At 41.9% G+C, this 13,158-nt stretch overlaps 1 protein-coding gene across 2 annotated transcripts in view; it reads left to right on the plus strand.

Annotated features, from left to right (window-relative positions):
* Positions 1–10,864, plus strand: part of SUSD4 (sushi domain containing 4) — a 48,422-nt gene extending 37,558 nt beyond the window's left edge. For both annotated transcript variants that reach the window (XM_032989432.2, XM_009972508.3), the window contains 4 exons: positions 5,719–5,910; positions 6,397–6,541; positions 8,194–8,576; positions 9,800–10,864. In XM_032989432.2, the coding sequence (XP_032845323.1) occupies positions 5,719–5,910; positions 6,397–6,541; positions 8,194–8,576; positions 9,800–9,828 (749 nt within the window). In that variant the 3' untranslated portion in view covers positions 9,829–10,864. The remainder of the gene's footprint in view (positions 1–5,718; positions 5,911–6,396; positions 6,542–8,193; positions 8,577–9,799) is intronic.
* The last annotated feature ends 2,294 nt before the right edge of the window (positions 10,865–13,158 follow it).

The raw sequence follows: 13,158 nt of genomic DNA on the forward strand, positions 1-13,158 counted from the left end.
TCGTATTACTATTGGTGGTGTTGTTTTGCTGTGGGAATGAGTAATTAGAAAAGTTCCTCAAAGCATGTCTTCACTTTCAAAATGCAAATTCAATGGCCTCAAAGTTTTTCTCACTTGTTCCAGTACAGCTATAATATGCACTAAATCTCCCTTCACAATGCCAGCAGCGTTTGTTATAGGAATGTATCCTTAGGATATTGTTAAGCTGATGTTCACGATAAATGAAAAGTTACTCTAGTAATACTTCCTGTTCTGCTTACATTTCTGAAGAGTGCCTTTAGAAATAAATTCTCGTTAAGCAGCTGTTCTAGACTGAGGTGTTTTGACAGGGCCTGTTTTAAAGTAATTGGGTTTTCTACTTCCAACTACTTGTTTTTAACACCATTGATGTATTTTCTTTTTGTTTGTTGTTTTTTACAAACTCATAATGATTAAGAAACATTTTCCTTTGTGAAAGGTGCTAATACCAGTGTTCCATCAATCGAATATGGGATATAGGCATTACATTCCCGTCCATACTGACTATCTTATAATATGTTGTTATATGTATGTGAGAGGACGAAGAGCTTCAAATTAAGACTCTACTGTTCAGTGCAGGTGTCATTCATGTGCTGGTAATACTTGTGAAAATGGCCAGGTCTGCCAGGTGAACTGGACAGGAATTGTTGAGGTATGTGAGAGAAAGGCTTCTTGGTTGAGTATTTATTTTAATCTGAATGGTGATGACACGGAAGTAACCAAGGAACCAAGTTTTATTAGCACAATGTTCATAAAGAAGCAGGAAAAGGAAAAAAACATAATCTTCATCTTCTGTGTTCCTGTAAAAAAATAAATTTTCAGATCCTCTGTGCCCATGGATGTATTTATACAAAGCCAGTATATGGAAAAGGACCCTTACTGATGCCCTGGAAGCCAGCCGGTAAAGCCTCAGGTAGGGACCAGGCCACCCTAAGTGGGAAGAGTCAGACCTGCTGGAACGTGTACTCCTGCGGTCTCATGGAGTAAATCATGGCTCACATGAAACATTGGTTGGAATGCAATAGCCAGATGACATATGTCCAGATTTCTGTTGTTAATTAATATCCTGATATATACCAGAACAACAAGTGAGGGTCAGGAGAAGCTCTTGTTCTCTTCCTGTTTATGCACAAACCAGACAATGTGTCTACCTCCCCGATCACTAAATAGTGAGATACACCAGTGTTTTCCCTGCACATTGGAACTGGCAGTTTTTTGTCTGTGTCCTTCTCATCGTGCAGTTTCTTCTTAAGCTTTTCTCACTCTCTGCATAATGAGCAGGCATTCATGGTGTCTTTGGAAGAAGTGTTATTTTTGATCAGGTGCAAATGTCACTAACCCTGTCCATTCCTGTGTCAAAGGGAAAATGGCTGGCCTTACACTGGGTTTTTCTGCTAACCCAGCTAACCAAGCAACTAATGTCCTACATGAAAGTCAGACTAGTATCTAGAGAAAAAAACATACTATGCAAAAAAATCAAAGGTGGAAAATAAGATTCTTGCTTATTCCTGCTCCTTATTAAGAAGTGCCCTGTATTTCAAGACATTTTTGCTTTTAATTTTTGGCTCATGTACAAAAGCTGGGCAAAACCTGAATAATTTACTTCCCACCTACCTTGACCAAAGACTAACTCATCTAGCCATTGAACCGATTGACTAAAAAAAAGGTTTTGAGCACTGTAAATATCCGTAACTCTACTGTTATCTCTCTAACAGTGGCTTTTAAAAAGTGGCGTGACATCTTTATTCTGTGCCGTCAATGTTAATTGAGAATATGCTAATGCCAGAAACTCTTCTCGCCCTCCTACAGTTCTGGTGTCAACAGTTCAATATTACTGCAGTGTCCTCCGGGCAGAGTTTAAAAAGCTTCTTGACCATAATGAGTAGGAAAAATTACTGGGTGAACTCCATTTGCTCCTCCAGTGCTGGGCAGTAAGTGCGCGCAGCCTGCATCACCCTCGCTGTGACCCTGGCCCACGGGATGCGGCGGTTGTGCTGCAGAGGCTGTGATGGAGGGAGCACACCGTGGGGCAGATCTGCCCTTGCCTCTGCTCCAAGTATGTACATGACAGTGTTTGTAACACAAGGCTCGACTCCCCAGGTTTTAAGCTCTTCCTGAGAGCGCGAATCTTTCATTAAAATCAGTCAGAGCAGAAAGCCCATAGCTGATCTCAGCTGCTCGGCTCTGGCAGCTCCTAAGAGCAGGCAGGGAAGTCCAGCATATAAATCAGGAATTCTTACCTTCAACTTCCTTGAGTAATGGGCATCTTGAGTATCCTGGAAGGGATTTGTTTGCCAGATAAACACACTTGTTCTTTTTGAGGAACAATTCTGTTTCTCAGCTGAGCTGTAAAGTTCCTGCAGATCCCCTTACAGTCTGTGGGCAATTGCTCTACAAAGACAGATCCAGAGACCCAGGACCACCAGCAGACACTGCCTGAATTACACCCATTCCTCTGACAAGCTCCAATGTTAAGGACACAGGCATGTGATCTTTTAATGTTGGTCATCAGAAGATACTACTGGAATATCCATGCTGGATGTTGTAACTAGCACAGTAAAGTCTCAAAAGCCTTATAAAATGAAAATGCTGAAAGCTATTGCTAGTAAAAATTTGGTGTCATATTTACAAACAGCATGGCTTTTTTTAAGCTGCGAGAACTTCCTGAAGTAGAATTCCCTTGTTTCTATGATTATTTATCATTCATACTGCCGTCGGCTTTGATTGTGAAAATGCACTTGTCAGACATGCTTTTATTTTAGTAATTTTATGGCTATTTTCATTCTGTGAGCTTGATGCATTTGCCTGAGGTCTATGGCCTGTAACTTCCAAATACAATTAGGGTTTATCACTGGGTATGATAGAGTTTTAACTTTCCTAGAAAACCTCAGTGGGCTTAGCTTTTCCACCTGAGTTTTCTTCCATATTTGATCTGACCCTGTAAGATGACTAGCTCTGCATCTTCTGTCTTTGAGAACCAGGAGTGTTCAGTGGCCCTCCAGACTTTCATAATCTTGCTTTTCTATGATCAAAACTAAGGCCGCTCCATGGCTGTCCTTCCACCAACTTAAAGGATCTTGGGCCAGGATGAGCATGGGAATGGAGCGAGTTGAGAAAGGGACAGGGTGTATGACTAACTGCCCAGAGCTCAAAGTGAGTTCATTTTTGGTTGGTTGTGATGTATCTCATTTGACATGATTTGGAAAAAGAGGCTCTGAACCTGAGCATTACTGATTCTGGATGGGGGCCAGTTTGCCTATGCAAATGTTGAGAGATCCTGAAACTGGATGAACATAAAGTTCACAGGAGGTGGTGAGGGATACCCCAAGTGAGCGAGAACCCCTGACTATGACAGTCCAGTTGATGTAAGAATGAAGCACTGTTTCAATTGAGCTAAACACCCTCATTTTCAAAACCCGCTCCATTGCATCTGCTGGTTGTAAGAATTCAATGCAAGAGCTGTTGGCAGCTATGACCACTTAAAACTTGACTAACTCATGACTAATGCTCAGCAGTGCATTAATGAAATGTTTGCAGAAGTTTCCCGGCAGCACCAATACATGAGCATTTCCCTTGAAATATGGAGAGTGTCAGTGAAAGGGGTGGCACTCTTTTTGAGCACTGGGAACATACCCTACACAAAGAGTGATGCTATTGGTTTCAGGTTTTATAAAATACATCTCCATTTGTAAACAGGCTGGCAGCTCCATGTCTGGGTTGTCCCCACAGTGTATTGTTTTTTAATCTGCCTGGAAATGTGTCATTCCTGAGCTGATGCACATTGATGAGACACAAACTTTGAGGCTTTTTTTATTCAGCAGGCTGCTTGGGCTCTTACTGACATTAAAAGGTTAGGGATGAGGCAGCAGGTACATTGCTTGAGAGGAAAATTTGTTTCTCTGAGTCTTGCTCTTTGTGATAAGGTGTGCTCTACTTGCTCATTGCGAGAAAGGTACTGGGCATCTACACAGCTCTTGCAGCCTGCCGTAGCTTGGCAAAAACTCAGTTGCGAAGAAGCTTAAATTGCTGTTTTTCTTCGTTCTCATGCTCTAAGCATAGATAATAAAAATATACCAGGTTCCCTTATGGCAGGCCAGAATCGTTGCTTTCACTGATCTTTTTCTTTTTAATAGAAGAATGACCCCTGATATGGACAAAAGGTGCTTTCTTACTATTTCAGTCTGACACCTTTGCCCTAGTCTTAAGAAAATTGTTTTCAATCTTGAGTTGACTTCCCAGTAAACCATTCCTCTTTCTTATGGGCCCAGAGACTTTGGAAACTATGCGAAGTACTGAGGATGTGAATTTTTATGTGAATTACTTGCTCTGATTTCAAGTTATTATTAAGCCTTGCCAGTGAAAATGCAAACAAAACCATGTCTCCAGGGGATGGGGAATAGACATTGCTGCACATTGTAATCAGCTTCTCTTCAAGATTCATTTAATATCTTGTGTATTTTTTTATGAAATGCATTATTCATGTAACAAGATTCACAGAGAGAAGCAGCTGAATTGTAATTTCTGGGAAGATTCTTCTTCTGAGAGATGGCATTTTCATTATTTAAATCAATGCAGTAGGTCTATGCCTGCATGAGGGAGGCACGAAGCAAAGGGAACAGCCTGTAGATGGGGCACTGGGCCAGTTAGTTACTGCCTCTGAAGGGAAATAAAACAAGCCATGCAGTAATTTAAGTCCTTTTTGGGTCAGTATGTAGCCATTTGAGACATCATTACACTTTGCAGGTTTTTTTTCCTCTGTGTTAGAAGCACTTAAGAAAATAGTAATCAACTAACACTTACTCAGTGGAAAAGTTTCCTCTCTTACAAAAATACTGCTTGCGAGCTGCTTTCCTCACTGCTGTTTCCTAGGGAGTGCTCCCTCAGTTTTCCACTGAGTTCATCTGCCCAGCCATCCGAGAGGACATTTCGTTTTGGGGCCTAAAATAAAAATTCCACGTGTTTGTATTGCAGTTCTCTCTTATTTACCTAACCTTATGTAAACCACTGTACTTAATTAACACAGGCTCAGCCTCTGTAATATTTAAGACCTCACTCCACCCGCAGTCCCACTGAGATCAGACAGGCTGTTCAGAGATAACAAAACACAAATAACACTGGTAGAGTTTAAGCTCAACTCAGTAATATTACTGTGGTACAGACTGTAAGTGCTTAAGAGGCATCTCTTGCAGCACAGTTAAACTTACTTTTAAAAGTGAATATTTAGGAATTTAATTAGTGCATATAACCATGTAATTATGTTAATGAAACAAAAAATAGGGTGTTACGGGTGAATTTGAGATGCTTCTTAAGGAGAGGTATTCTCCTTATTTTGACTGCCCCCCTCCATCCCCATATAGCCATCCTGTAGGCATGTGTGTCCCCTTTTGTCTTCCTCTCACCCTCCCCTTCCCCCAGAGGGTGGGAAGCTTCCCAGATCCCATCTCAGGCAGGTGACAGCAGAGCTGGCTGGCGTGGGTGAGAGCCACAAGCAGCCCCCCCCCGGCGCGGGAGGTGTGTGGGGGTGGGCGCCTGGCCTCCCAGCAGCGCTGCCCTGGCACCGCGGAGACCAGCCCCAGGCTGCAGGGAGCCGGAGAGGGGAGCCTGAAGCGTGCCCTCTGTGTTCTGACACACTGAAGCTACCCAGCGGTGGGTTGCTGGCATTGATGTCTTTTTCCTTTTCCCTTTGTTTATTTGCCCAAGTTTGTCCACTACCTCCAATGGTGAGTCATGGAGACTACATCTGCCACCCACGGCCTTGCGAGCGTTACAACCACGGGACGGTGGTAGAGTTTTACTGTGATCCTGGGTACACCCTCACCAATGACTACAAGTACATCACCTGCCAGTATGGGGAGTGGTTCCCCTCCTACCAAGTATACTGTGTCAAAACGGGTAAGCGAGCAGCAACAGCATTAGTCCTATCCTCTTCTAGTTCCTCTTCTTTAAAGAAAATTTGTTGGTCTGTAATACCTGGTGAACTTCATCTGTTTCATGGTTAAGTGATGAACGTTGATTTTAAGATGCTGTTAAATATGGTGCATTTCCAAGATCCTGGATTATCCTAAACCATCTCAGTCGTTAGCTCTTCAAATGTATTTTTTAATATCTTCTGGATATTTTTATATGTATATAATCTAAGATCATGATTGCATGTATAAAAATTTATAAAGTCAGAAGGAAGAAGCAACATCCTGCCCCTCTAGCAGCTTAATGTTAAGGTTGCTTTTGGTATAAGGGATTGGGTTCATGTGTGTTTTTACAGCATAGGTGTAAAAGATGTCTTGTCTTTACTGGCACTTCTGAGTATTGTTGAAGTATTAATACAAAATAACAACGGTAACAATCAAGCACAACTCTTGTATTGCCTTTTTGTTACAGAACAAACCTGGCCAAATACACAGGAGACCCTCCTGACTACATGGAAGATAGTGGCGTTTACTGCTACCAGCGTTTTATTAGTACTGCTACTGGTTATTTTAGCCAGGATGTTCCAGACCAAATTTAAGACACATTTCCTTCCAAGGTTTGTACTGTTTTCTTTTTTTTTTTCCTTTTTTTTTTTTTTTTTTTAAGATTGAGGGCCTTGATTCAGTTTTCACATTCAGCATTCCTTGCTGAGGAGTCTCTGACCCACTGGTGTGGAAGGGCACCCCCAAAACCCCACAGCAGTCCTTTCTGCAACTAAGATAAAAGGCAAAGTTTGCCAGATTCGCTTTGGGAGTAATTATAGCTCTGCTACTGAGAATTGCTGCTTCTGCATGTAAAAATAGCTGATAATATTTTTAAATACTCGTTTTCAGGTGCTGGGGGAATTAATTTTTTAACTACTGTAGACTTAGTAATGTAAGCTTTAAGAAATAATTCCTTTTTTCTCTATGGACAAATTTATATTAAAAGTTTGCTTTCCCTTCATGACTATTATTTTCATCACAATTCATAAACATCTCCTACATCTTCCTTTATTTCCATAAAATACCGTGCAGCTATGAGCACTTGTCATTGATTCTCACAGCACTCCTCATGAGACAGGTAGGTGGGTATTATTATTATTACCTTGCAACTGGAAAAACAAAGGCAGCCATGCTGAGTTTTAGGCAAAGCCAGTACTTGTGTCAGGGTTTAGACTTGTTTCTAGTTTTCACTCTGCTCAGCTTGCTATGGACCTCGACTGCGTGACTTCTTTCCTGCGCTTGCTTTTTCTCATGTCTCTATTCTACCGCGTGCAGAAATGAGAGGTGAAAAAGCTGTATGTCAGGAAATATGTCCCCATGTCAATGCAGCAGAAAGGACTTGGTGATCTTAATGTTAAATAAATATGTGTACATAAAAGTATACAGATTATATAAGTAAAACGTAAATTTATATACATATATATATATTTATGTATATATGGTATATGGGGAGCAGTATACATACACATATATAACTAAGATCATCTTTGGGATAATGGGTTGCACTATGGATAGCTTTATAACCCATAGTTGTCTAGCTTATAGAAGTGGCTTTCTGTCCTCTCCTTTTCAGATGTTTTCATGTCCTAAGGATACCTCTGACCAATTCCCTCCTGCTAGGGCTATACTGTGATTTAATTGGCTACTAAACAGATACTTTAGGCTTTAACAGACCGTCCCAATTAATAGAAATGCTTTGTTTAAAAAAAGAAACCAGCTTAGTACTGGTTAAGGAAGCCTTCATCCTTTGAAAGTAAGACCCAAAGGAGGCCACCACACCGAAGCCCTGTCATCCATAGTTGTGGTCTCAGTGCCTGTTTACATGGGCTGTAAATGCTTTTGTGCTCTAGCACACATCTTTCCAGGGGTTCAGACACTTTTGGCTGGTGAACTACATCTGTGATCTTACATCCATGATACCTACTGTGCACAGCACAGCAAATGGTTCTCCTTATCTCTTCTAAGCACCTGTTCTCCTTCCCTTCTTGAAACTGTTTTTCACATTACTGGTTTAATTTTTCCGATTGTAACAGATTCCATCTGACTGTCAACCTGAACAGAGTTTTGCAAACCCATGAGGCAAACGTTTCTGTGAATGTTAATGACCCTGCAGCTTCATTTTGCATGACTAGAAAGTGCTGTGTTTACTTAAGTTCAGCGGTTGCTTCGAGGTGCTTCTGACATGCTCCTGCTCCCTGTGATACCTTGTCTGTGTTTGACGTAGAGGCAACCAGGAGGGCTCCATGGGTGACCCTGACTTTGTGGTGGTGGATGGAGTTCCTGTCATGCTGCCTTCCTACGACGAAGCTGTGAGCAGCGGCTTGAATGCTCTGGCACCCGGATACTCAGCTAGCACAGACCAGGGGCATATTTTGCAGACAGAAGATCAGAATCCTCCTGCTTACCCCGGCCCCAGCATTACAGACATGCTGCCTAGCGAATTTGAGACCTGTGACAGTAGGTCGGGCTCCTCTGAACAGCTCCAAAGTTTGTACCCGTCCCCGGCACGCCAAGCAGCAGTGCTTCCCGGCTCAGACCAAACTGGCACGTCCCGGAGCGCTGCCGGGGAGGCTGCGTCCACAAGCCCGCGGATCGATATTGCAGATGGTGAGTCTTGCGTAGGTGCAATAGGTGAGTCCGTGAACAGGAACCGTCATTTGTTTGTACTGTCAGAGCAGGAATAAACCCCAGCTGACTTGCTCATCCTTTCTCCATGTTTTTGCCCACATCTTAATTTGGACATTTTTTAAACCGTACTACTCCATGGTCATAGATCTTCACGTCTGTGATATGTCCTTGCTAGCTGTGGTGCAAGGGATTCAAATCCCACGCCAGAAGGTTCCTGTCCAGACCCCACACCAGCAGTCTCATCGACAGGGATGTCAGCAAACACCCGTGTACAACAGCAAAGCCAACCATCATCCCGCCTGCGTTGGTCTGTTCATCTGCTCCTCAGCTCCTACGCTCACAACTCCCTCACATGCCATGGCTTTCACAGCAAAGAACAGGATTTTCTCCTTAAAATGGAAAGCGAATCATGTTTTCATACTCAGCCCAAATTAGCCGCCTTTACTAACCAACTCATCATGTCTGTGCGTACAGTGAACTGTTCGGTCTGAGGCATGTACGCATTAAGCCATGGACATGGGAGTCTCAGCATCAGGGCAACGTACCCACAGGACCATGTGTGAGGAAGGAGATGGCCATATATTATCGTCTGCATTTAAATCGAACATGAGCATGCACTGACATAATTTCACTGAGTTCTAACAGAGCTGTACGGCGTGCTGCTGAGCGTGTTAAGGAAACCAGATAGCTTTCCTTGGGGACATTTGTAAGGAGTCGCTCTGATCCTGCTCTCCACAGTCACTGAGAGTCACTGGGCAAAGAGTTAAAGCCCAGTGTCCTAAATTGAGTGTGGGTGAGGTCTGGGTGGAGGAAGTTTTCCTGCTTCATAGGGTTGGGGCTACTTTTAATGGTATCACAAGGGGAAGAGAATGGCTAGAAAGAGGAGGGAGAAATGATGATAATGCCAGTAGAAGTCCCTGCCTACTCTGAATGCTGTTTCAGTGATTAATGCGGTAGAAAGAATGCTTGCATTAGGTCATAGTGGGACTAACTTGTTTCAGAAAATCGGGGCAGTTTTAGTAGGTTAATTTTCATATAGTTGTTAGAGCGTAAGTGGGTCTAAAATTGGTGATACTGTATGTCTTGGTCAGATTTTTGCAGTGTCCAGTTCTGTTGTCGTAGAATTGCTAATACTAACACTCTGAAAAAGCATAAAGGGAAGTTACAATCAGCAATCAATGCTATTTCTTTTTTTCCCCTAGAGATTCCTTTGATGGAAGAAGACCCTTAGCCTGATGAGACATGTCTTCGTCACATTGCACTGTTGGGTGGCATGAATCATGAGGATTTAGAGATAGAAAAGACTATCTGTGGATTTGGGGAGGGTGTTTTCCTACTTATCAATCTTCCATGTGATGATGTCACCAGATTGGGTGTACATCTTAATCCTCAGCGGGGATAACAGCATCAGCATTTGGAACAGCACCAGTTTTATGAATGAATCCTGGGGATTTGATGAGAGCAGATGTAGAAAAAGAACTGTGGCTTTTTAGAAATTAAATGTATATCTGCATCGCAGAAAGTCATATGGTTCTGTAAGAAATGCTATTGGATTTTGATACTAACTGCCTCACAGAAGCATGTCAAAGTATGTAAATTTGCTTATAAAGAAAGACTGCTTTAAATGATCTATGGACCTCTAGTTTATGATGAATCCTTACAAGTTCAAAAAAGTACTAGTAGTGAAACACGAAAAAAAGGAAAGATCCCCTTTGGCTTTCCTATGATAACCAGGAAGCTTTTGATTTAGTTGTTGGTAATTTTGTTTCAGACCATGTCTGCAGAAAATATACGATAAATGATGGGATTCATATATACTTTGATGTATGATAGAAAATATATATAAATATATATATATATATTTAAAAACTCTTAAAGAGAAAGAAAAGGAAAGACTCTCGGGTCACAGAATGATCTTGAGATTTTTTTAAAGGTAAGGCAGAATTTATATCATATACAATATTCAAGGTAAAGTATCAATATTTGTATTTATGCAAGACTTCTGTGACTACATTGCATTTGATAAATCCTGCTATATTATGAGAGATCTAGAAAATGTTAAAATTATTAAATATGTGCTTAAGAAATGTTGAACTGCCCTGCTTCAACCTTCCTTAAGCTCCTACAAATATATATACACTAGAGTAATCTACAGTCATAGCCCAGAGCACTGCCTTGTCCCTGTACGTTGTGGTAGTATTCTGAGCCATTATTGTAGAATACTTTTTAAAAAAATAATAAAGTTCAGTTTCGGTTCTTTTGACTTACCCGACTGTGTGTAGTTGGCCTTTCTTTCCCTTCCTCACTTCTTTCACCAGCTCCCACCTGAAGGCTGAGATGGCAGCAGAACCCCTGCTCCGTGGCATTTTCAGCTTGATATTCATTATCCAGCGACAAACGGAGAGAGTGGTTTTGGTTAGGCAGAGCACATGAAATGGGCGCAGCGGTGGTACAGCTTCTGTAGATGCTACACTGCTTCTGTAGAGGCTTTTCTCCCCCCTGGCAGAGCATTGTGCTAAAGCCTGTACGAACAGTTCACCTTTGCAGGGTTACAGGTTATTCGTTATTTGCCAGGAAGATTCCTGGCTGTTTCACATACTTAATGAAAGCCAAGCAGATTTTCTCGTCTTATTTTTGGTACTGTGCAAATGAAACATATGTTAAACTGGCAGTGTTTGAAGCAAGAACTCCCCATATGTTAATGATGGAGATTGCCATCATGAGGGTTAAGCCAAACCAAAGGAAAAAATTAGACTGAGTTCTGATTTTATGTACAAAGTAAACCAATAGTATCTCTACTGCCTGAAATAGAGGATCACTACAAGTTGCTCTGTCATTTTTTCCTGATTGTTTAATTATTTGTACTGTGGTAGCATCTAGGTGGCCCCAGTCATGAGTCAAGCTAGTAGAATGATACATGTGCAGCAACCATTCAAGAAAGTGTTTATTACCATCTTGTCACCAGCTGTATACGACAGCAAGAAGCAAATGGAGACAAAAAACTGTGTAATGGAGAGGCAACTATTACAGTAATCTCAATTATTCTACAGTATCATTGAGAAGAACGTAGTGATTGATATTGAAAGATGAGACATTTTCCACATTATCCTCCATTCACGCTTCCATAAGATTTGCATTTTTTTCCTGCTGAAATTGCCTCAATTGTAATTGTATCTCCAGGATTATTGAAGAGCTGTATCTATCAGGTATTAGTACTTTCTTTGCTACCCCTTCCTTTTTAGGTCCCATGCTTTCCAGAGGTGTTTGCACTACCAACTGAAGTTCAGGATTGTCACCACAGCAAACAAGACAAGTAATACCAACCTTGAATCGAAGCACATCTCAAGCCTACAGTCAGTTAAGTGATTTTTGTTTCATAATACCATTGAAAAGTATTGGATTTACTTTAGATGCCCTATAAAATGTTATGAAATCTGTCTTTGCTGATCTTCTAACAGCTTGTGAAATTTCATTCCTTATTAAATTTCTGGACTTCCATTTATTAATTTCTGTTATGAAAGATTCTGATTAATATTTGGAGCTCTACAGTTTTACAGATTTACAGTGCTGTATATATTGTATTGCAGTCATTTTGTTAAGGGAGCCAGACAGGGTAACTTAAGAAATGTAAATTTATGGCTTATTAGACCATTTTTATTTTTAAAAGTGCAGAACTGCAAATACACTAGAAAACATTGATGTATTAAGATTGCTGATAGTCCTTTGCTAGCACCGTACTAAATATCACTTGCAAAGGTAAAAGAGAGGGTTTTTTACCATTTTTTGCTTATGATGCACGAGACTTCCTGAAAGGGTGTTTTGAGGTGATTACTTGTGTGGTTGAGTTTGGGGTTTTTGCATGCTTGAATATTTGGGGGGAAAAATAGGATTGTTTCTGCTGCTTTTGTTTTTTTTTCCACATGGGGCTTGAATTCTCATGAGAGGTCTGCCTGCCCCTGTCCTCATCCGTGCCCCGACCCTCAGGCTGATGCCTTGGGCTGAGGGCTGACCCAGGTGCCCCCCAACCTGCCCAGCTCCCTGACCCCCCTGCCAGCCTGGAGAACCCGGCAGCTCACTGGCCTAAGACCTCAGGTCAACCCCGAGCACTCCCTGAGCCCTGCAGCCAAAGCTCCAGGAGGGCGGATGCTCCGAGGGCCCCGAGAGACTCGAGAGCTGGTCAGAGCATGACAGCATGTTTGCCGTGCAAATTAAACCAGATTGAGATGAGCACGTCTTGCGCAGATCATAAACTGTTTTCGCTTGAGCTAACTGGATGTGAATAAGAACTAACCCAGGAAAACAGTTGTTGCTGAGGAGAAGCAGCATGTTAGTGAAGACGGACAACCTGTGTGCCTTCGGCAGAGGGAGGAAAGGGTACATACTGAGAACTTCAGGAAAGAAAAACAAGAACTGGCTTCACCCTGCCAACATTTCTAAAAATGAAGAAGGAGAAGTGAGCAACGTGTCAGCCTTCAACGCTGACTTATGAATGAGGGCTTGACCTGCTGAGTGCTGGGGTAAGGGTGGGGATCTAAGGCCTTGCAGCAGCTCTGCAGGGAGT

The sequence above is a fragment of the Tyto alba genome, unplaced genomic scaffold (genome assembly GCF_018691265.1).
Source record: "Tyto alba isolate M040663 unplaced genomic scaffold, T.alba_DEE_v4.0 Super-Scaffold_16, whole genome shotgun sequence".
NCBI classification, from domain to species: domain Eukaryota; kingdom Metazoa; phylum Chordata; class Aves; order Strigiformes; family Tytonidae; genus Tyto; species Tyto alba.